The sequence below is a fragment of the Rousettus aegyptiacus genome, unplaced genomic scaffold (assembly GCF_014176215.1).
Source record: "Rousettus aegyptiacus isolate mRouAeg1 unplaced genomic scaffold, mRouAeg1.p scaffold_m13_p_6, whole genome shotgun sequence".
Taxonomy (NCBI): Eukaryota; Metazoa; Chordata; class Mammalia; order Chiroptera; family Pteropodidae; genus Rousettus; species Rousettus aegyptiacus.
The window spans coordinates 67032986-67058091 of NW_023416309.1; the positions used below are offsets into that span (position 1 = coordinate 67032986).

At 41.5% G+C, this 25106-nt stretch overlaps 1 protein-coding gene across 1 annotated transcript; it reads left to right on the forward strand.

Annotated features, from left to right (window-relative positions):
• The first annotated feature begins 2111 nt into the window (after positions 1-2111).
• On the forward strand, positions 2112-19314 carry CDRT4 (CMT1A duplicated region transcript 4). Its single transcript, XM_016161744.2, has 3 exons — positions 2112-2141; positions 3496-3574; positions 18857-19314. Exons 1-3 carry the CDS (start codon positions 2112-2114, stop codon positions 19312-19314), a joined length of 567 nt encoding a protein of 188 aa, XP_016017230.2.
• Positions 19315-25106: the final 5792 nt, after the last annotated feature.

The following is a 25106-nucleotide window of genomic DNA, read 5'->3' on the forward strand; positions in this document are numbered from 1 at the left end:
CCTGTGAACCCGTGTGCACATATGTATGCTCCTGCATGCATAAGTAGGAAAGGAAGATTGATGGCAAGCCTTTTGACTTTAGGACCTCAGCGGAGCCCAAACAGTATTTATCTAGCAGGGTTGGATAAAATAGTTCACTGATAGAACTTGTCATTTTGATCTGACTGCTTTCAGAAAGCTATTTTGATTCCATGGACATTTTTGCTTGGTCTTAAGAAGAAACCACTAAAATTTCAACTTTCTACATCTCTCAAGTAATGTGCAAGACAAGCACCTTAGCATCATCCCTGAACCGCCCTTCACACCTCGTCCTATCCCTCACCCCAATCTTGAGCCTTCTGGACACATCAGTATGTCTGCTGTGTCCAAATGGCCTTGTCAAAATTGACTGTTAGAGATGCCTTCATTTTTATTATGTTTTATAGCCATAAATTCTTTACTTAAATATAATCCCTTCTTCTAGAAGAATTTATATTGTTCCCTAGAGATGGGAATGGAATGAAGGGAAGAATTACTCAGTGAAATGGCTCCCACTGCTGGCAGAGTACAAAGCCCTTCTCTGTTCACTCTCATGGGTAGGACTTTGTCTCAGAATGTCTGGTAAGAGCCTTATATCAGTTATCTCTTCCTGTGTAACAAGTTACCCCAAAACTTAGCTGCTTATAAAACAAATATTTGTTATCTCATAGTTTCTGTGGGTCAAGAATTTGAGTGTGACTCGACCATGTGCCTCTGTTTCCAGATCTCTCCAGGAGGGGACAGTCATGTTTTTGGCTGGGTCAGTGGGCCCATGTGAAGGCCTAACTGCAGGAGGATCCACTTGTAAACTCACTCACATGATTATTGGCAAGATTAAGTTCCTCACACGCTGATGAACTAAGGGCCTTAGTTCCTTGTTGGCTGGAAATCTCCCTCAGTTCCTTGTCATGTGGGCTTCTCCATAGGGCAAGTCATAACACGACAGCTGACTTCCCTCAGAATGAGAAAGATCGAGAGAGAGAGAGAGAGAGAGAGAGAGAGAGAGCGAGAGAGAGAGAGAGAGAGCGAGAGCGCGTGCACGTGCTAGCTCAAGATGGAAGCCAGATATTTTTTGCAACCTAATTTCACTTTGCCATATTCTATTTGTTAGAAGTGAGTTTCTAGTTGCAGCTCACACTCAAGGGGAGTGGGGTTTCATGAGGGTGTTAATACCAAGAGGTGGGATCACTGAGTGCTACCTTGGAGGTCGCCTACCTCAGGCCTTATGGGCCCAATTGCTGTTGAGTCTGTGCATCCTGTGGGCCCTGCCAACCTAGTAGTTCTGATAAGCCAAGTGGCTGTGATGGGCAGAGGGAAATGAGTTCCACGTTCCCTTTTACTCCTCTTGGAAGGTGAATACCTTTGTTGGTAGAGCATTCTGAAGACTTCTCAGTGGTGAGTAATTGTCAATTTCTAAACTAGTTACACTTAATCTCTACTCCCCATATTCCATCCCCCTTCTACATCAAGGAAAGCAGATGAGCCTGAGACAGCATCCACACTAGCCACCCTCTCTGTGGTTTTTGTCATTCTCTGAATAAAGTCCATGATATAGCTGTTCTCTCTAGAGTTCATCTAGTCCTTACCTTGGATGCCAACGTTATTCAGCATTCTGGTTACCAAAATGAGTCCTCAGTCATAAACCAGAGAATGAAATGTATATACCATTAGTTCAGAATTCTTTGTCTTTACAAAAGTAGACAGTTATAAAGATATTTATGGTTCATGAAATACTTTTATCTGAATTCATTGGATCATCGCAATATGTATGAGGCAAGATTTTTCTCATCTTGGATAGGAAGAAACTGAAGTTCAGAAAGTTTAAGTAATTTGCTCAAAATTAGACATAAAAAAAGTGAAGCTGGATTTCGAAAACAGTTCTCCTGACTCTAAATTCTGTGCCCCACCCTGCATCCCACTTTAACATTGTTTGCATACCTAAATCTCCAGATTATTCCCAGTAGGAATTTGACAAGACTTCTTGGTCCGATTTCACTCATTAAGTCATTCTAGACCAGGCTTCAGTGACCTGAGAAGAGAAATAGAACTCAGCTGGGACAAGGGATGTCAAAACTGGAGACTGTACAGCAGATATGGCTGGTGACTTTGGAGAGTTAAACAAGGTGTGTGTGCGTGTGTGTGTATATGTTTATTCCTATGAATGTGTGCACATATCTATGCATGCCTGTGTGTGTGGTTCATAGATTCTCATCCCAGGGACTATACAGATGTCCTACTCAAGGCTATGTGTGTATGTGGGTATGTGTGAACACAGATTGGGGATGGTCTCCAGAGGGTCTCCTTTTGTTGAGCAGAGGGAATGAGTGGTATAAACAGGGCTGTTGGCATATGAAAAGTAGGGTAAACGGGGTGGGATGGTGAGACATGGGGTTAGTTATATGGCAGCATTTGTATTGGGAGGGTACCCTGGGCCCATCTTCTGACCTCCTGCTGTTCTAGTCTCTTCCCTGATCTTCAACTTATGGACCTATTTTTGGTGAGATGCATTTTGCTGCTAATTTCGCTACCATGAAAACTAGACCATGTTGTTTTGGCATTGGAGATATCACAGTGCTATACACTGATGCCGATGATGACAGTCCAACTCACAGGCTCTTACCACATGCTTGGGCCCTGTGCTCAATGCTTTATATGAATTATCTTATGAGAAAAATCCTCATGGAAATCCATGGGTAGTTCCTATTATTGCCCCTATTTTACAGATGGAAACACTGAGACTTAGAAATTTTAAGTATTTTGTTTCAGGTCACACAGCTAAGAAGAAGTTGGCCTGTACTAAACACATGCTCTTAATCCTATGCTATACTTTACTCCAAACAATTGTTTAGTATGCATGCAGCTTTTCCATATTAGGAACTTTGGCTAGTTCTCCTACCAGTTGCCCTCTTGAGATACTGAACTACGTACATAATAATATAACCGAAACGACAAGAACAGCAAGGAGAGAGCTGGTTTTCTGTTATGCTATACGAGGGTATATGTTAAAGGCCAGGCCATTCCTGGGGGGAGCACGTCCACACAACACGCTCCATAAGGGCCTCGTTCCCAGATTTTACAAGTATTCTCTGCATCTCTCCATTGTGCCAAGGAGACAAATTATAGCTCTTATTGTTTAATTGGATTTCTAGCTCAACAAAAACTCCTTTTGTTAGAACTTCAAAATTTCCTGGCATGTTACCCACACATATTTTTATGTGGTTAGCAGTTATGTTTCATTATATACTACTTGTGTATATTTGTGCCTAGAAAGATTCATTTGAAACTAGTAACTAAATATCTCTCCTCAGTTTCAAAAAACCTCTTTCTTTACTTCTAAAAAATCGATAACTGCTATTTTCTCTTTTAACTATGGGCAGCTGTTTTCTATATATTCAACTGTTCATCTTCCCTAAAACTATCCAGAATAGTTACATTCTGAATTTTTCCAGTTTACCTTTTTCATTCTATGTTTCTCAGAAACCTAGTGAAATGAGCTGCACCAGAGACCTGAAAAAGCTTGCAGACAGAAGTGAGCACAAGAGGAGATCAGGACAAGGTAAGTCTGACCTTGGGTTTGGACCATAATTAGTCCTCAAAATAGATAACATGTGGGCCAAGAGATGACTAGAATTTAATTATCTTACTTTTGAGCCTTAAGAAACATAGTTTAGGGAGAGAGACAGATACCAAGCAAGTAACACAATGGGATAAATGATTCTAATAGATGAGGAACAGAGAGGTGTTATGCAGGTTATGCAGAAGCCCAGCAAAAGAGCTGGATGGCCTCCCAAAAACAGTGTCATAGGAGCAGTTCTGGAAGGAGAGATAAAGGGACCAGAGAGCAGAGGACACATGTCTAAATTTACAATATTTCCAAGGGAAGGAAACAAGTCTGTGAAAAGGAAGTCACATCCACTAACAGCAGATGGAAGATACCCTAGGTGCTGCATCTGGTGGTAGTGAGATCTGGGTGTGTTTGATGAGATTGGAGGCTACAGAGTACATATTAGACCAGTGGGAATGAAAATAGAAGTTCAGAGGAAAAGTGGAGTATGACCTGAATTGGAATTCAGTACCTTTAGGCCCCACAGACTTTCCATATTAGATTTCACTTCACCTTCAATGAAGCTTGAATCCTAGAGTGTTGTGGCTCCAAGTTATTGTGCTGTTGGTTTCTTGGTGCTTCACATGTAGTGTCTCATTCAGTCTTAACAATAATAATCCTGCAAGGAAGATATGTCACTCCCATTTTAGAGATGGAGAAATTAAAGGGTGGGGGAGAGAGAGAGAGAGAGAGAGAGAGAGAGAGTGAGCTTTGCCCACTTAAAAGCAATGTGACAGTGCTAGGATTTGAACGCAAGTCATTCAAAATTTCTTTATCATATTTATTAGGATAATATTCCACATTTTGCCAGCTGACCTTTTCTAGTAGCGGCTATTGTCAAGTCAACTAGTCCATGGTTCCCTTTGTGTTTTGTATGTGTGTAGCTGCCTCATGTTCGGATTTCCAATAACCCTTAGGAATCCCAGGGAAAATTGTTGTGGCAACTGCGGTAATATTTGTTTATTTAATAATTGTGATCCAAGTGTCTGAGGACAGAGAAGTGAATGTGAGATCTCTTCTCTTATGGAACTTACCTTCTAGTTAACTAAGAGAAAATAAACAAATGAGTAAATTATAAGAAATGTCAGTCAGGAATAGTCAGCTATCTTGCAGAGAATTAAAATAGGAGGCATGGTAATGACTGACTGGTGGCAGTCATGATAGGCCTCACTGAAGAATTCACATTTAGGCTGAAAATTGACTTACAAGAAGAGCAACCTATGTGAGGATAAGGGAAAAGTACATCCCAGGCAGAGGGAACAGCTGGAGAAGGACCTTAATGTGGGAACAAGCTTGGTATTTGAGAAGAGGAGAAAGACCCATGTGGTTGGTGCCATTAGTGTTTGGGAGAGTGGTACCAGATAAGCCTAGAAGGAGAGGCAGGAGCTGGATCAAGGAGAACTTTGTAAGCCAAGGTGGAAATTTGCATTGTATCCTAAATGGAATGGGAAGCCTTTATAGTATCAGCAGCAGAATGATTTAATCTGGTTTATATTTAAAAATTTTCACCCTGTGTCCTTTGTGGACAAGAAATTTTAAGGGGAAAGAATAGAAGCAAGGAGACCACCTAGCAGATATTCAGTCGTCCAGTAAGAAGATGTTGATGTCTTGGATAAGGATGGAGGTGTAGAGAAGTTTAATTATAGTAGAAGGTGGTGGTGGTGGGGGAGAATAATGAATTGAATGTATGAAGTACGAAAGTAAAAGGACTCGAAGATGACTCTTAGGTTTTTGATTGGACAATATGGTGAATGATGATGCCTCTCTCTGAGATGGAAAAGACTGGAGAGGAACATATTAGGGAGTAAGGTCAATAGTTCTGTTCGAACCATGAAAAGTTTGACATTTTATTAGATACTATACAAATGAAGATGTACAGATGGCAGTTGGATATATAAGTTTGGATTTCAGGGAAGGGATCAAGTAGAATTAAGATTTGACAAAAAGGTGAGTTGTAAAGCCACAGAACTGACTGATGCTATCTTGGGGGCCTTTGGAGGTAAAGTAAGAAGGAAGTCTAGAAATCATCAATAGAGACTGAGAAGGGTAGTGAATGACATGGAAGGAAAATAGGTCCATGTGGTGTCATGGAATCAAATAGGAAAATATTTCAAGAACTTGAGAGTAGTCAACTATATCCAGGGTCATTGCATCTTGGAAGTCAAGAGGTGGGGCCAGGGGTGCAATGGAGAGACATTCTTTGATATGAATAAGGACATTTCATCCATCATAGTGGGAAGAAAGGCAGCATGCACAGGAGCAGTTGGTAGGAGTGGTGGTGGGGAGAGACAAAGGCATTTCTGATGGATCCTTGGTTATTTCCTCAAGGAAGGCGAGGCAAGGACATCGACTGAGAGGGAGAGGGAGAAGGAGGTGATGAAGAGGTTTGAAACAGTTGTTTGTGTAGTGGGAGAGTAAAAAGACTTGGAAAGGAGGGAGAGGGGGGTGGGCTAATTATGTTGACTGACTTTGAGACAGAGGAGTGAGAGTGTGGAATATTAAAAGGATTCTCAACTTTTTCTGTCTGGCTTATTTCGCTTAGCATGATTATCTCGAAGTCCATCCATGTTGTCGCAAATGGCAGTATTTCATCTCTTCTTATGACTGAGTAATATTCCATTGTATATATGTACCACAGCTTCTTTAGCCAATTATCTATCATAGGACACTTTGGTTGCTTCCATGTCCTGGTCGCTGTGAATAACGCTCCTATGAACATTAGTGTGCAAATATCTTTTTGGATAAGGGTAAAGGGAATCAAATATATGGTAGCTGAAGGAAACTGGACTTTGGGTGGTAAACACACAATAGAATATATAAACGTCAAATTATAATGTACAGCTGAAAATTATATAATTTTATTAACCAATGTTAGCCCAATAACCTTAATAAAAAAATAAAAATAAAAGGATTCTGCAGCTAGACAGCCTGAGTGACAATCCTGGCTTTGTCATGTAATAGTTGTGTGATCTTGGATGTGCTATTGAACATTCCAATGGGCTTTGGTTTCCTTGCTTGTAAAATGGGGATAATATAGCATCTAATTTGTAAGATTTTTGTGAGGATTAAATTAGTTAATATAGGTAAGGTGCTTAGACTGTACTCAGGACACAGTGCATGGCACAGAAACTTAAGCTATTATCATTTCATGTGAGACCAATCAGTGCAGTTGTTACTAATACTGGGGCTTGGTCATGCAAATATGGTAGAGGGAGGAAGAAGGGTAAGGGGATTAAGGTCATTTGCAAGAGGTTATAATGAGAGACCACAAAATTTAAACAGGATAAAGCAGGAAATGAGGGTAGGAAGGGGTGACTGAGAGGGAGAGTAGAATGAATAAATTGGAATAGAGGAATTGCTAGATTGTGAGCTGTTTGAGTGAGTGTGCTGTAATGATAGATGAGGTAATAGAGTGGGATGCTCTTGTTGAGATCATGAATATAGTGTGGTTATTGGTAATGATAAGAAAAATGGGTTGACCACAGGGGTGGGTGGCAGAGATTGAGAGGAAGTCAAGATTAATGAAGATGAATAGGTCAAGGAAGGTTGGGATAGAGATTTGCATGGGTCACTCATGAGATGATGAAGAAACCACTGATGATGATAGCAGTAAAGGTACAAATGAAGCTAGTGTGCCAGGAGCTAGAGTTGTCAGTGACTGAAGGGTAGAGGCCAAGGATCAGAAGCTGGCAATAACCAGGTGGATAGGTGGGTTATCTCATCTCAAGACATGAACTTCAAAGGAGCAGGAAGGAAAATGGTTTAGAATGTCAGAGGAGAGTAAGTGGGACAAGTACCCACCTCCAGGTCCAAAAACTTGTAGGCCATAGGAGGATAAACAACCCTTCCCTGAGAAACCTGAGGGATATGTGGTATCATGAGGGCCAGAAGGAATGACACTTCCTTTGGCGATGATCTAAAAAAGCACTCTTGGCAGAAAGCTTCAGGGGTATGTGGGAGTAGGGGTGCCTTCAAATTGCAGCTTTTTACCCTCAGTTTTTCAGATTTCGAACAAAATTTTATCAGTTTACTCAAAATTTCAAGTAAATCCCACACCTTTGGATCCCTAACAATTTTCTCAACATAATGTGGTGAATGCTATTTATAGTAGGGTCATTTTTGCCTTCTCCCTAGAGTACAGGGGAAGGGCAGATTCTCTCCCTGGGAGGGTCAGGAAAGTTTTTTTTTCTGAATGGCTGAGCTACACTCTGGATTTTGGAGGACATATAGTGGGGAGTGGAAAGAGAATTCAGGACAATGGCAACAGGGCATGCCAAGAAGTCAAGGCATGAGAGCTTGGTGAGTGTGGCAAATGATGGGCTGCTTACAGTCACTGAAGTGTCACGTGTGTGTCTCTGTGTGTCTCTGTGTATGTGGAGGGGGATAGTCATGATGATAAGAGCTAAGATTGGGAAGCTTTCCGGGGACTAAATTTTTAAGGGTTTTGTACACCATGCTAAGGAATTGCATTTTATCTTGCTGGCAGTAGAGAGTAAGTAAGTTTTGAGCAGAAGTATGACATGTTCAAATTTTTCTCAGTTGGTTTCCTCTGCTCAGAATGTCATGCCTGGTATAGTGCTTGGCACATAATAAGCATCAGCAAATATTTGTCAAATGAATGGATGAATATATTTATAAATGACAATTCTTTCAGCACCTCTGTGGTGAATAAACAGGGGGAAAGAGAGTAGAGGTTGGAAACCTATTTGGGGAATGGACCCTGAACTTGGAGTGTAAGAGAAAAGAAGGAATTGAGTTTCTACTTTGGGTGTCAGGAAGGTTGGTGATGTCATTGACAGAAGCAGGGCATGAAGATGGAAGAGATGTTTGTAAAAGTATGGGGTGATTATCAATACTGAACTTTGTTTTGAACGTAGTTAAATTTGACGAAAACACAAAACTTAGAGAAACTTTTTTAATAAGTGGATGGAAATAAGAATTTCTTAAAAGAGAGACAGGTCCTAAGAACTATTTTGGTTAATTTGTTTAATCAAGGTCCTTGTGGTACTGAAGACATAGAGTGATATGTCTTTGGGGAAGTAATTATTTTGACTAAACTCAAAGGAAAATGATTAATAATTTAGGATGCCAATATAACAATTTATAATGGGATGTATACCTAGGTATTATTTGACATGTCAATTTTCAGAAGATTATTGAGTGAACAAGAGCAAAAGAAGCCATTTTCATCGAGTCATATAGCCAATGAATCCCCCTTTTTATTCACTTTTCAGAGAACAAATATCGACATTCCCAAGTCCCTGTTATCCTGTCCCTTGCACAGTGCTAGAGGAAACTTGCAAACTTTAGCAGGGTCTTTTCCACACTTCCTTGCTTACTCAATAGAAAATATAGGGCAAAGTTTGATAAGTTCTTGATAGTTGAGGGACCTCATTAAGAGCATCTATGATTTTTCTCGGGAGCAACACTGTTGGAATGGCTTCATTATAATGGGGGCTGAGGTAGGGAATTGAGACTGGTGGCCCCTTCACTAAATGGTGTGTGCTCTCTGCCCTTTATAGGACATTGGTTTGCTCTTCATGGTTCCTTGGTTCCCTCAATCATCTCCACTTATCTTGATGATTGGCTGGAGTATTTTGCACTTCCTTCTTTGGAGAGGGATGTTGGGTGGCCTTCACTTGGCTCCTACATTTTGAGCTCTAGGCACCACACCTTGAAAGTTTAGAGAATATTTTTCATTGATGCCATTGCTGTTTCCTAGCCAGCACATCCAGTTTTGAAAAAGCACTGGAATGTGTAGGATACTTTTGGGGGCACTTTTCCTGTGTAAAGCTCGTTTTGGCCATGGAGAGCTGATTCTTTTTAACATCTTTCTCCTCTGACCCTCCTATGACTGGGTGTCAGTGGGGGGCTGTTGCCCCAGTTTTCTTACCTGAAGTCTGTCTCACTTTGGCACTAGAAACAGTCACTCACAGCCTCCAATTTAGTTTCTGGCCTCATCGCTATGGGCTGTACTCCAATGAATGGTAGACTTTGGAGCTGGTAGGAATGCTAGAGACCATGGCAGCAAATATCCTACTTGATTTTTATTCATGAAGCTAGGGGAGCCAGTAGAACACTACTCAACTCTCAGGGTTAAAGGAGAAGTGGCTTTGGCAATAATGAAAAATTTGGGAGACTAACAATCATCAGGAGCCAATATTTTTTGAGCATCTTGCTGTATAGAGGTTTATAAAAAGTGGAAGAGCATCAATGGGTTTTCATTTTAAAAGATATAGCTTATCACTTGCAGCAGCTACAATTGGAAAGACCTTAAGATCCCCAGATGGACACATGATTAATACTCATTCATTCATTTGATGGATCATTAAGCAGCCTCTAAAATAAAATGAGAAATCTTTAAGAACATGAGAAAATTCAATATAATGCTGGAACAAAAATGATGGATTCAAAAGGATGTGTACATTTTGTGACCATAACCATGTTAGAACTGGATGAGAGCACCCAGGTAATAGTTGTGTGATGGTAATGAGATTATGAGGTTAAAAAATAACATCTTCCAAAACTTCCTATAATGCTGATATATAACTCCAGTTGTGAGAACAACATACAAATAAAGCAAAATACAACCTATATCATCAACATGACACAGGCCTTGAATTACTCTTCTAGGAAAGGAGATGATTTGTTCTAGTTCTTCCTCACAGTCTGCTAGTGAATGTGGGCTTGTCACACAAGGGCAGGAGTACAGGACTGTTCGTCAAGTAGAGTTGTCACTGCATAGCATTTAAATTAGCCTTTTTCATTCCATCTTCCAACCTTAACAGTGCCGAGTAACATCCACAAAGATTTCCTTCCTTTGCTTCACCCTAAAATATTGCATTTTCCTTTTGCTTAATTTCCATTTTGTAAGTTGTTTTAGGAATAAAATTATGCTGAGTATGAATGAAGAGATTCAGGGCAAAGCACAGTCAAACTCTAATTTTCAGGAGGCGATTTATTTGGACTGTGGTTCAACTGGAGACAACTGAACCCTGACCACTGGGAGTTTTCATTTAATTATAATTTGAGGTTATCTGTGACCCAAGAGTTGGGTGCAATATGTGATGCATGGATTTTCTCACATTTGGGCATGAACTGGGACAACTGTATGATACTGAGGACATGCTGTCAATAGGTTGATGGAATAATTAAATCCTATAGAAGGCAGCTACTTTAGTTCTTTGTTTTTGGCAGTCTCAAATGTAAGTCATCTTCTTCAAAGCAAATACTGGCCTGGATTGCTAGTCCTTTCAGTCTTTTAAAAAGGGGTGGCCTGGCCCATTGATTGAGACCAGTCCTGGGAAATGCTTGTCTGTTTCCCTGATGTGTTTTCTAGCTTCACAATATCTCCATTGTTCCAGCGGAGCAGGACTTCCTTTTTCTGATTGATTAGACATTGTGAGGCTACACATTTTCATGGTCCCCTTGCTCATGAGCCAGCTGTCAGGCTGAGACAGGGTCTCTGAGCACAAATTGTCTGTAGTCTTTCATGTTCAGTTTCCTGAACATGAGATTGTAGAGCTATTTCTTGCTGTCTGTTTCTCCATACCCTTCCTACTTATCTGCCTATCAATGTGCAGGTTTACCCTAAAATGTCTATAGAAGAAAAGTTCAAAAAGCTTTTCTCTGATTATGCCTGTTTGGCTTGTTATGAACATTTCATTTTAAAATTTGAAACTTGATCTGTAGATAACATGACTACATGTGCTTTGTGCCTAATGGGTCTTCATATTACATCTTAAAATGGAAATTTTTATATTTATGATTGACTATTCCTTGGATAAATATAGAATTCAATTCATAGTGGTGCCTGACGGGTATACAATGCCCAGTGCTTTTTCCTGCAGTGAATTCGTAAGGCATTTATTCAGCCAACTCAATGTTGTATATAGTTTGTGCAAAGAAAATGTATCATTTGGAAACAGCCTTTATGATCTGCATGCTGGAAGAATGTGGACACTGAAATGAAGCATTTCATTCAGGATTTTAAAACATTGAGTCCGGCATTTAAACAATGCCCACTGCCAATCATTCTCCTTGTCCTTCAAGATTCAGCACAACCATCTTCTCTTCTTGAACATGTTTTTTGACATCCTTTCCCACTCAGGCTGAGTTAGGAAGCTTATGGTGTGTCACCTCAAGAGCCTCATGTGACTAAGGTGCTTCCTCATTCTGCTCTATGCCCCTAGCACCTGCTGCAGTGCCTGGTACATGGATATACTCAATAGTTGCCTACAGAGTGACTGATGTGATTTGTTTTAGCCTATGTACAAAATGTCTTGATTTTTTTTTCTTCCGATGACAAAGATGACACAGATTATTTTTCGTTTGAGTTGTTATTGGTGTGGGAAACGAACTTCCTTTGTGGATCCTTGATATTGAGAAGGGTAGATCCCAAAGCAAGAGGTGACTGTGGAGAAATTTGTAACAATTTATGGATGTGTGTGAGACCCGCGCCAATATAGATTTGTTGAATGCATGCATGACTGAATGAATGAACTGATGCTGCATGGCCATAGATACTTAAACTCTATTTCCACTGTTGCGTCTCTCAAGATATAAACACAATCCTCAGAGAAATATGTAGTGTATGAAAGCATTATCAACAAACGGTGTATCCCCCTCCCACCACTGTAAGTGGTGAATCAATGCCGGATCTGTGTTAGAAGATGGGCACCTCTGATTAGACTCCTATCTTCCCTTCCCAAACGTGGTTAGAGATAATCGCTTCCCCCTAGAAAGAAGCATTGTCTATATTAGAACACACTGACAACTACCAACGCTGCCTTTCACATACAACCTGACTTAAAAATATTTTTTGTTATGACAACTTGGTTAATGAAATCCATTATTTTTAGGTATACAATTCAACACTAAGGGGTGTGTGTGTGTGTGTGTACACATATTGCATTGTGTTCACTGCCCATAGTTAGATTTCTTTCTGTCACTGCGTATTTGACCCCTTTCACTCCATCTAACTCCTCCCCCCCCCACCCCGCCCCGGTAACCACTAGTTTACTGTTCATATCCATGAGTCTCTGCTTGTTTGTCCTGTTTGTATGTTGCTTTTAGGTTTATATCTCACATATAAGTGATATCACATGCTTTTCAACAACCTGAATTTTTAACAGAGTGCAGTGATGGGCTTGTTTCTCCTCTCCTTGGAGTGTGTATATGTTTGAGGGGAGCAGCATTGAGGAAGAGAAGGTGGCCAGTATAAGGAGAAGGGAGAGAACTCCTCTTATTTTTTGAAAGACCAACCTGCTCCTTCAACACTTACTCCTCTCTGTTTTAACAGTTCTAGGATTCCCATTCCCCCCCCTCCCCTCGCCCCGCATCAGTGTTGCTAAAAGCAAATCAAACCATTATTTTGTGTTCACCTCCCTAGAGCCTATCAGGCAGAGGTGGGGCTATGGCAAGAGTTCCATAGCTTCCGTGGGATAGGGGACAGGGTAAAGAGGTGGGACTAGTGGGAAGGAAGTCTGTGGGGCTGTGTACTGTATTTTCCCAGATCCGAAATGCAGAAGGTTAGAGCATGTACTTGGCCTGTAAGATGTGGCACACGTGCGTGCGTGCGTGTGTGTGTGTGTGTGTGTGTGTGTGTGTGTGTGTATAGTCAGGATGGAGATCAACACATAAAATACACACTGCATTAGGTTGATTCATGCCCAGGAATATTTCTCTGGATCTTAGAGATAAGCCTTCCAAGACACTTCTGGCCTAAGTGACAGCTTCCTCTTTAGCCACAAATAAATGAGGAACAGCCAGAGGACAGACAAGGAAACAGAGGGCAGAGGAGGACATGAGAGGTTGAGGAGGATAATATGCAGGGATGAAATGAAACTGCATCAGCTTCCTGTTTTGGAAGTGGTTGTCTTTCTAGGATTAGACAAGTCTCAGGTGTGACAGAGGGAGAAAAATGAGAGATGAGACAAGCAAGACAAGACATCTGCATATCGGAGCAGAGAAAAGAGGCTGAACAGAGGGAAACAGGTCTCATTTCCAATGGAGCACTAAGCCCTCATCTTGGCTTGTTCTGGGTATGGATACTTTTGTGGGATCTACCTTCTAAAGCTGATTTTAGAGGAAGTGAGTCATTGAAGACCCAAGATATATCCTGAGTAAGTTCATTCTTCCATCTTCTTATGTCATAACATTCTCATACTCACAATTCCAAAACAAGTGCTGGAAAAGGATTTCAGAATCCACACATTTTCCTGGTTACTTGTCCACAATATGCCCTCCCCAATGAATGAATGAATGAATGATTTTTTAGTCAAATGAGATTAGGGGAGGCTGCAAATTTGTCTACCTTTTGGAGAGTTACAGAACAAGTTAACATAGTATAGACTCTAAGAAGTCCTGTGCTAAATGAATTTAACATATCAGTTTTCAGAATTACCTTACTGAAGACAGGCCTTCTAAACTAATATTGCACAACATCATAGACTATGTGAATATAGTCCCCTGGATTAAATAATCTATGTGACCATATAGGATGACCCTTGCCATGGACCTTTTTTTCCCCCCTCTAAGTAACACCTACTAATATGTTGAGAGAGTCTTGCATTCTATAGGACACAGCTTAGGAAACATTGGGTTAAGATAATGTCTTGCCTATCATGAATATGCAAACAGCACTACTTTCACAGTGTTATTGGGGCTAAAAGTCTGAGTGGGGTTGACTTGTGTGAGAGCACTCATCCATCCGTCCTGCCTGGAACACACAAAATCCTTTTTCAAGATGATTTCCTGAGATAAGGATGCAGCTTGTGGCCAAAGACAGAGGATGAGATTTGCTTTGCATAAGAATACTATTCAGGACCACAGTTTTCTTAGCTTAGTACTTTAAGGCGCTGGTTCTCCTTTGATCTGAGTCGATTCCGATATTGGCAGGTGGTGGAAATTCTCCATGGTCAATTTAAATGTTTAAAGGTCACTGGTTTGCAGTACTGACTATATATAATGAAGAATTCTTGAATGAAAATATGTGTCTTAGGACTGCCAGAGGGCTAAAATAATCTCCTCGGCCAGTTTCCCATCTTTTAAGTAGTTAATACCCTATAAATCTTCAGTGTTTTTGGTTTAGATTCTAGAATAGTGGTTCCCAAACTTTGCAGCACATTAGAATCAAGCTTTTAATTCTGATGCCTGTGTTGCATCTCATTCCAATTAAATCACAATTTTGAGCAAGCGAGCCAGGCATTTGATTTTTAAAAGATCTTCAGTAATTCCAATGTGCAGCAAAGTTGAGAGATCACTGGTTTAGAAGTACTTTCATTTCTAGACATTTTACTATAACAGCTGTGCTTCTGTGAGAGAAGCAGGACAGAAATTCATCCTCTTCCTCATCTTGTAAGTGAGACAACAGAGGTCCTAAGAAGTTAAGAATCATGATCAATCTCACACACTGTGTCAGGTTTCAGGCACATGTCACTCTTTTGAATTTATTTAGGCCAAACCTAGCATATCAGGCTAAATTCTGGAAATAGGATAAGAGATTGGGTGAGGGGAGGTAGGAGCTGGGCTTGAAAACCCGGTGGATTAAACATGTGCCTTTGTGACTGTAGGAGAAACAAGGAAACCATTTCAATGTTCTGTCTCCTGCCCCTCCCATCAGTGTTTTTTCTGTCTGTAGACTGCTGGTTTGCATTTCATTTAGGAGACAAAATGGAACCTTTGTGCCAGAGTTGAAGGAAATTATAAAAGCCCACAGCTTGTCTTCATGTTTAATGTCAACTATTTGTCTCTTTTTCTTTTCAAACAAACAAGTCCTCCCATAAGTTTGAGGCTGTCTCAAACATTCCCTCCTTTGGTTTTAAAGTTTTCTAGTTTCTGCATCAGAAGGTGTGAGAAAAACCTGCTATTCTCTAGAGTTGCCCTATCAGTAGCTGAGGGCGACACTTGGATGACATACTCTATGTTACTAGAACTTGGATTGGATGCCCTGAAATTCTGAGATCCCATGGTAGGTCTTAGAAAGAGAAATAAGATACTTCCATTTCAATTTTTTTTTAATTGTGTAAGACTCTTTCAAGTTTAAAGAACTATTTGAGTATTTTTCTTCCCTAGCTGCAGAAAAACTATATTGTGAATTCTCCTAAAATTGTCACTAGGACTTAGTAGTAGGGACCCTGTAAGGCCTGCAACAGAGTAGGTTTGACAAAAACTAGCTTTTTAATTTTTTAAAAGAGTATGAACAAATCTCTAAGATGCTATCCTTTGTTGAGTGTGTTATAATAAAATGCTAATATTTGTGAATAATTTACTTTAAATGTAGTGTAATTTAAGGTTGTCCTAGCCAACAACATACTTACTTGCCTTCCACAATGGTTCCTTGATTAGGGGGAAAAAGGGTATAAAACCTGGGAATTGTTTATCTCAGGGGAATGTTTCACACATGAGCAAGTCAGCTGAAAGAAAGATTAAGAAACGTTATTCAGTCTAAACCAGGGCTATTTGGAGTATGATCCTCAGACCAGATGAATTACTTCAGAGTTACTTAGAAACACAAATTCTCAGGTCCCTACTACAGACACACTGAATCAGAATCACTGGGGATGGCATCCAGCTATCTATATTTTAACAAGTTTTCCAGGTAGTTCTAGTGCTCACTAAAGTTTGAGAAGCATTTTCCTAGAGTGATAGTTCTCAAAGTGTGGTCTCCCGATCAACATCACATCACCAGCATCATCTGGGAACTTCTTAAAAACCATCTGAGATTCTTTAATTGGGCATTGGCAGGTGATAATAGAAATGCTCCATGGTACTTGTAAATGTTCAAAGGCCACAGAGATGGCAAAACTGAACATGAAAAATAATGACTTCTTGGATAAGAATTTTTGAATGTGCCCTTTCCAATTTTAGAACTGGAAAGTAACTGAAAAGATCTCTTGGATCTGTTTCCTATCACTAGGTAGTTAATAACAAAACCTTATAAATCTTTAGTGTTTTCCTACTCACCTTTGGTTTAGAAGACTGACTGCTCAATCAGCACTTCTGGAGGTGGAGCCCAGCAGTCTATATTATAACAAGCCCTCCAGGTAGATGTACCCTTACATTCGAGACTTTAGACCACAGTTGCCAATGAAATGCTTGCATGCATAGCCATATAGAGCATTAGAACGTCCCTCATCGTCCTGTGCTTGGAGCCCCTGAAGTTGACTCCTGGCAGCTGTCCATCTCTGCCAGTGCCAGGGTGAGAAGTGCAGCTGAAGGGCAGAAACTTGGCTCGGTTTCAGTAACACGACCACAGTTGGACTCTGGGAGAAAAGATGGCATGGTTTAAAAGTGGGGACCTTTCTTTACCTTTTTCCATGGTCCAGCCTCCACACAGCCCCCAGGCAGCCCAGCACTGAGTCCTTAAAAGTTTGGAGATTAGAAAGAAAGCAGAAGGCCTAGAGACTGATGCGACCTTCTGTGCTGCGCTCACCCAGCCTCTCTCCTGTTCCACGAAAGGCATGTCCTCTTCTCCGAGGGTGGGGTCACTGAGCCTCAAGCAGAGATCCTTTCACTTGGGATCCCAGGGTGGCTGCTGATCACTTTCTTCTCAGGTCACTTTGTGGTGGCTCTGGCTAACGACTATATTTTCCCAAAGATATTTGGACCTACGATGTGAAAAACTTCCTAAAAATGAATAGGACCGATGTAAGAAAGATGAAGACAGATGAAGGTAGGGCTTGGGGCCTTAACAATGAGTGCTTCTATTGTGGGTTTGGCTAGGGAATTTGGGGTGGAAAGACAAAGAGGTGGGGCACAGGGGATGGCTACTCATGTTATACTGGTAGAACGAACATAGTGTTGGGGAGGTAGAAGAGGGTCACTGCTCGTTTTGCTCTAGACAGTTTTAGTTTCATCTCTTCCAGACATAAGCGAATGCCTTAACCTGCAAGATCTGTGCATTCTGCATTTGTTCGGAGGAGACAAGGATGAACAGTCAAGTCCATGCCTGGAAACTCTGATACACGTTTTCTAGCGAGACGTGGTATCACACATCTTGCCTTCCCTGGGCAGAGAGATGAGACCTTTCACAACATGCTCAACATGCTCTTTCCTAACAGATCTGTCCCCGGATGAGCTCCACCTCCAGAACACCCGTGAGACAGCCTGGGAATAACTGTATAACCTGAATCTTCTTTTGATTATCCCTGTTTATAGTGTTTTGCATTGGATTCAGGTTGGAGGTGGCAAGATGAGCCTTTTAATTCCACCGCCTTCCAAACTCTTACTGAAATGACCAAAGAAATATAAAATCAAGGGAAATATGTACCATTTGAGAAAACAGAGAAGGGTAAATCTGCAGGAAAAAAATGTTGAGGCATTTTCTGCTAGACAGAGTAAAATTGTAAAGGGAAGAAGGACCGACCTGCCCATGATTTGGTGTCTACAAAGGAACAGGCTGCTTGGTAAACTAATGGGTAGAATTTCTAGTAATACCCCCCCAACACCCCAAACTTTGGCTAGCAACTGCAATGAAAAGTTTTTGGAGTTTTGAGCCCATTAGACTTGTTTTCAAGCCCACAACTTGCTGGTTGTGCAAGCTATTCTACCTTGGTCTTATCCTCTGTTAAAGGGGGGAAAACACTCATTCTAAGGTATAACAAGGATTATAACAAGGAGACATAGCCAAAATGTTCCTAGTTATTATTTACCGATTACTATATGCAGGTACTTTGCTAAAAGCTTTATATATTTCTTCCCTTTAATCCACATGAAGGTCCTATTAAGTTGATCTTATTCTAATCCCCATTTTATACTTGAGGCAACTAAGGCTTAAACGAGTTAAGACACTTGCTCAAGATTCACCGCTGTTAAGGGTATAGAGAAGGAATTTGAACTCAAACAGTCTAAGTGCAGAGCCCATGTTTCAAGCCCTTAAAATATACTATTTAACCTTTAAAATAGCCTTATGGTAACCACTTATATTAGTGAAAAAATAGAAGTGCAGAGCGGAACAATTCAATGTTATACGAAGATCTGAAACCAAGCCTGCTAGACTCTAAATCCCCTGTTCTTTCCCATCATGCTGTTCTTTAATTGATATACTCTATGGAATGCCATTCTGTCTCCAAATTTTGGATTAGATTTTATTCGTAGTGAATATAAGGGGTGGAGGGATATTATACAAGAGGGGGAGAAATTTAAAATGTAGTTCCAATACCCTCCAATTTTGAAGAATTTAATTATTGTTTATGAGAGCCTCTAAATTGCCTAATTTCTCTTTGCTGGTAGAACTCACAGAAAACATCGGGCTTCCCTTGAAACTGCTTGAAAAACATGACCCTTGGCCAGCCTATGTCACATATACCTCCCCACTGGTGAAAAGACTCATCGAGAAAAGCAAAGCTAGAGAACGAGAATGCACACCAGCTATTGAGGAAAGTGGACAGACACTGAAGCAGAACGAACCTTCCAGCATTATCCAACCCAAAAGGAGAAAGTCATCCAAGACCTCTGATAACATGACGTTCAAGGACATGAAGTCAGAGACCACACTATCAGCGTGGAGCACTTTCTCTTTATTGGCCACGGGTTCCACTGTTATCCCAGGACCTATACCCTTTCATACGGATTCCAGAGAAAGTCCCACTGCAAACTATAACAAAATCATCTTCTCTCGAAAACCTATGATGAGGATGCTTCCATATAGCCCACTTCTGGCCAGCAAGGAAAAACATTCAAATATTTAGCAAGGAGTCCCCGCAACTACTCTCTAAGATTATACAGCAATTAAGCACCATTTGCCACAAATTTCACCGTGTCCTTTATATTCAAACTTGCCCTTGCTAGTGCAGAGGTTGGCTGAGATAAACCAGATCAGAATGTGGGCTGTGGGTGGGTGGGCATGTCCTCCACTGCACTGTAACCAGATGGGGCTGGAAAGCTCATGGTTCTAGTTCCCACCATAGATGCTAAGGACATAACTGTGGGTGAATTAGTCCAGGAAGGAAACAAGTCACACCAGTTATATCACCAGAGATAATTTAATATGAAGAATTGTTAACCGGGTAACTTAAAAGTCAGGAAGAAACACGAAGTTATCAGTGGAGGTAGTGCCTGCAGGAAGCAGTTATCACCTCCAAGGCTGGGGGGAACACAGGAAAGATCTTGGACTTACTAAAAGCCAGATATTCGGAGAAGGGGTATGGGGGTGAATCTCAGATTTCTGAGGTGGGAGAGTGGGGATACTTCTCAGCTGGTGCTGGTGTCTCTGAGCTCAGAGAAGAGCTCTTGTGGGGATTGTACCTCTGCCTCTGAGGAGTGGGAACTGCTTTGGCTGAGGTTGGTTCTGCCCGTGTTGGGAAAACCAAAAACTGGACTCAAATGCTTCTGAATGAAATCGACACTGCCTGAGTGAAGAAGAAGCATTGTTAGGGGACACACAGGAAGCCAAAAGAGATAAGCTGGAAGCAAGCCAGAAGTGAGTTCCTTCTTCCTCCTCCAGCCTCCTAGGCTCTCTCTAGCACCCCTATGGGCAGGGCCTATCAGTGAGGAAAGCAGAAATGTGGTTTGCAGAAACCCATCACCAGCATCTCAGAGTATAGTATAAAAGGATGGACTTGAAGTTAAGAGAAAATTAGCTCAACAATCATCATGGTGGGGTTCCTATGATCCCTACCTTGCTGCTCCACTTGGCACCTGAACCTGGGTGTTGAGATGTTTTTTTCTTGGATAGTTTATAAAATGGCAGTGGAGTCCTAGATATGCCCTGCTGAGAAATGGAGTATTTCCTCTCCTACACTTCTTTAAGGCTTGGCTTGTAGAATAGAGTTGGCAGGGAAGTTCCTGGCTGGACCAGACTTGTTATTTGTCAGGCCACAGCTAAAACTGGTCCACCCATTCTCTGAGCTATTCCCAATTGGCCTCAAAGCAAGCGATACTAAACTCAACTCAATCTCAAAGCAAACAGGCTTTGCCTTTAGGCATAAGGGGATCTTATTATGATAGGCAGACCCAGCTGGTCTCAGTTTTGGGGTTTATCTTCTAAGCATAGCTCCATTGGTGGCTTTTCTTTTCTTTGACCTCACTTGAGTTTCTGTGTTTATATTTCTGAAGCAATTAACACCCATCCTGCTTCCCTCACAGAGATGTAGAGAATGCAATATGCTAGTTGCTATAAATGCCATTTGAAAAAATCAAATTTGCCCTAAAAATGCATTCTCTCTATCCCAGAATCTTGTGGAAACTTTTGCACTCAACTCTGGATGCTGTCATTTGTGTTGGGGAAGCTGCACAAATTAGGAACTCCAGATCCATTCCTGGGTTCTCAGCTCTTGGCCAAAATAAGTTCTTTAAAAAATATAGGTGGTTTCCAGTGAATTTGAATGATTGTATTTTGTGTCCATGGAGCATGTATAGACATGGAGGCAGGTGATAAATTCCTCCAATAATTTTTTTTTTAAATCTCTTCCATCCTTTTATGGGAATTTATAGCCAGAGTAGATTTGGGAAGCTATGGGTTATAGAGTCTTGTTGAGTATTTGAGTTTATAGGGATTTGTGATTATTTCTTCCAATCTCTTAGAGAGCAGAGCAGTTATAAGTTTTTAAATATTTTATAAAGGTATTTAATAGTTTTTATGAAAGTATGTACTCTAAATTTAAATAACTGTTTTATAAATAGCATTGTTTATATTAATTTAATTCTCAGATTATTATAACAAGACAAGCATGAGCCAAGGGCATCATTAACACCTTATGTTGTGATGAGGATTGCTTGCATCTGTGACTATAGTCTGGTCGCATTGCCTCCTGAGGCAATTTTAAGAAAGAAAAAGTTTAATTCCTTTTGAAACTGAGGACTCTGTGAAAGCCCAAGACCAGCTGGACCCAGTAATGGTCACTGGGAGAAGAGGGGTGATCCTGAGTAACCTGTGGTGTCTATTGCTTAGATTTGTCTCCTGGTCCAGACTGCCTTGAGCTCTGTGGCAGTGGGGACCCATGAGTCAAATTCTTAAAAGGCTTTTTTTTTTTTTTTTGCTAAAATTCTGTAAGGCCCTGGAGTACACATGAACACTTGGGGAGAAAGGTTCTTCTTGATTTCACCACCTACCAGCATGCAGGTACCCAATGCCCTGGGTGTGGACAAGCAGAAGCCGGGTCTGCTAGAGCCCTGTAGACACTCGGCAGGACCAGCTTCGTTCATAAGAACCCAAGAAATATCCCTGGTGCTCCCAGAACAGGCGTGGAGTCCTTCCAGGGCCTGAAGTCCATCCAACAAGAGCAGGCGGGACATAGAATGGAATGTGGATTATTCCTAGTGTAACCTCATCTGCCTGTCCACGCTCGAGGGGCCTGGGGTATCTCAGGTTACTCTGAACACATTGAACTTTCATTTCTAAGAGGGAATTATCTTTCTCTGATATTTCACAGCCCACAGCTTTCTCTTCTTATTTATTGCCTCAGCATCTGGAATTTTCTGTTTGGCGGGAGAGTTATTTCTATTAGTCTCCCTGCCGTAGTAGGTTTATGAAACACCAGAATATGTATTTTGTTGGCTTGCTGTGTTGCTCTGTAACTATGGCCTCATTTTGACGCATATTGAGTAGCTGCTTTTGAACAAATTCTCTGGCTCCCACACACAATATGATATTTATGCATTTGCAAATTTCACGGTTAGTGTTTAAACAGTTGATGTTTAACCTCAGCAACATGACCGAGACTGCTGGTCGTTTTCGCTCTGGTGGGGCTGTCAGGATATCCAATAGTTTCACATTCTATCATTTCCTAGACATGGCCTGAGAGAACATATTGAAGATTAGGCTGCTGGACAGATAAGAGACTGCAGGAAAGTTTTCAAGGAGGCAACTACATAAATAGAGGTGCTGGTGCAGGTGTGTGCAAGTTAGGTGCTTGGGGTAGCCTGGGAGCCCCCTACTTGGAATGGGTGACTGGGGCAGGACCTAAACGAAGGGGCCTATGAGAGCTGTGGACTTTACTAGCAGCACAAGTGACCAGTGCAGCATGTTCAGCAAATTTTGTTCTTCATTGTGCTGGTTTGGGTCCTCATGTCTGTAAGGGGCCTTACAGATGCCTTAGTCTTTTTTTTTTAAGACAGGGAGGACGACATGGGCATCCTGAGGTACGGATTTTGATCCTTAGGGGCTCCTCAGAGGTAGCCAAGAAGTCTCAAGGAGAATACAGCACAGTAGTCCTGACCAGGAACTGAAGGTGTGTCCAGGGAGACAGAAAACCAGGAGTGGGAATCCCAGCTTAGCAGTGTCACTTGTGTGTCATAGAAGTGATTAAAAAAATAAACTGTAGAAACACTTTGAGAGATATGTGAGAACCAATGTCCACATCTGGACAATGTGACTCTCTTCAGCCATAGTTGAGTCATTCACTCCTAGAAGTTTTTAGAAATACCCATCCTTATCAAATGACAGGGCACATTTTCAGAGCCTGCACTTTATCAGTGCCAGAGAAGACAGAAGGAGAGCCTGTGGAGGAAAGTAAACAGGGACCTGAGATTTACTGATCTGATGTCCTCAGAGCCCCAACTAAAGATCAGGCCTGAGTTTATGTTTGTCAAGTAATAAGGAAATTTGTGGTCTTCCTCCTTCACTCCCCTCCCCCACTTCCATCTTTTACCAGAGACCAAAACCTCAGCCAGCTACTTAGGTACTTGGAAATCCCACCACAAACATCCTGAACTGGTAGCGCACTGCTGGGCCAGGACTGTCCCTGGCACTGAACATGTATGTGGGCTTCCTCTAGGGCATTGGAGGTGGGGTGAGGTGTAGGCAGGGCCAGCAGGAGATTCAGGAACAGCTCAGGTTTAAGTGGGGCCCACTGCCATTCCATATTCTACACCTAAACCTGACCATGATTCAATTTCTGTACGGGACCAGGCTGGCTAAATAGTGTCATGAAAAAGACACTGGACTTCTCATAGGCTCTATATTCCAGGGCAAAACAAACTCCCATCCCACCTGAGGCCTTTCCAGGAAACTTATATTCCTGGGAGCCAATGGGAGCCAAGGCTCATGGTAACAATTCACTTACTTTCTAGATTCAGTTGTTCAGCCACCATTCTACTATTTTTGGTAGAGAAGGGATACGAGAAGACACATTTCAGACAAGTTAGAAACCTGCCTATGTGAAACTGTTTCCATGTGTCTGCCAGTGGAGAGGATTTAGTGGAGAGCAAAATTAGTACCAGAGAAGGTTGCAGCTGGAAGGAAGCTCTCCCTGAGCACAACGGGCCCTCTGCCCACGCTTTTGCATATTGGAGCTTGTCCACGTCTATTTTACTGCCCACAGTTTTATATCCTTGCTTACCTAGTTGACTAGTCAACACTGACATAAGCAAGCCCCTTTGGGACTGCAACCTAGACTCAACTCCAAGTCCAGGCTGCTTCCCCTACACCCAAGTCTCCTCCTCCTAATCTGTTTCGTCAGTGGCAACCCTGTTGGTACATCTTCAAGTGGGGCAGACATGTTCAGCCTGTGGCTGCTGACCCACAGATTTAGCTATGGCACCCTCTGTTGTGAATAGCTTTATTAGAGGCATGTACGCAGAGCCAAGTGACTGAGTGCAGCTGGACCAACAGAGCATGGACAGTGAGTCCAAAAGTGCCATGGACCTGAACAAAGTCATGTTCACTGTTATATTCCAGGGCCTTGTCCATGACCTGGCACATAATTGGTGCTTAACTATTTATTGAGCAAATGATTTACAACAGTAAGTCCTAACTACCAAAACAAAAAGGATTAGGAAGAGGTGGTTTCCTTTATAATGTCCAGAAGGCTGGAAAAACCACTTGGCCAGGTTTTGTAGAAAGTGTGAGGCACTGAGTAGGCAGCTTTGCTATCAAGTTCCTTCTAGTCCTCATAGTATGATTCAAAAAGGGATCACTAGTACTTTTGGTGTTCCCTCCCTTAGAGGATACTGGAGGGATAGAAGGAACGGTCTCTTAAAATTTAACATCTAATTCCTCTGTTTTTTTTTTTTTTTTAAACTACCAATCCATGTCTATCTGTTAAAATTCCAAGTCAATTATGTATTTTTTTCCTCTGGTCTCTATCAGAAGAAATAATTTCACAGACTTAACTTTTTCTCTCACTACCATGTTTGCAGACACACTGATAGGCACTCAACAAATATGTGCTTACTTGTGCCTGGCACCATACCAGGGACCCAGCCATGAACATGGCAGTCACACTCAGGTTTATAGCTGGCAATGAGACATTGGACAATCATATTATCCATTTGCAGTTGTGATGCATGTTACAGAGAAGCACAGCATTCTCTGAGAGCATATTTGCTTTAGGCTCATGACATGTTCTCTCCAGTCTCATGAAAAAGGGATTATGGAAGGAGGCAGGATTAGTATCAGGACAGCTGCTCATAAAAAGGAGTGAGGTCATGGCGAATTTTTGGCCAAGTTGAATTTTAGTGGCCTAATAAGATTTTCATACTTTGCAAAGCTGCCTTCAGTTTATGGTTGGCCTTGACTTTTGTATTTGTTTCTGTAGCACCA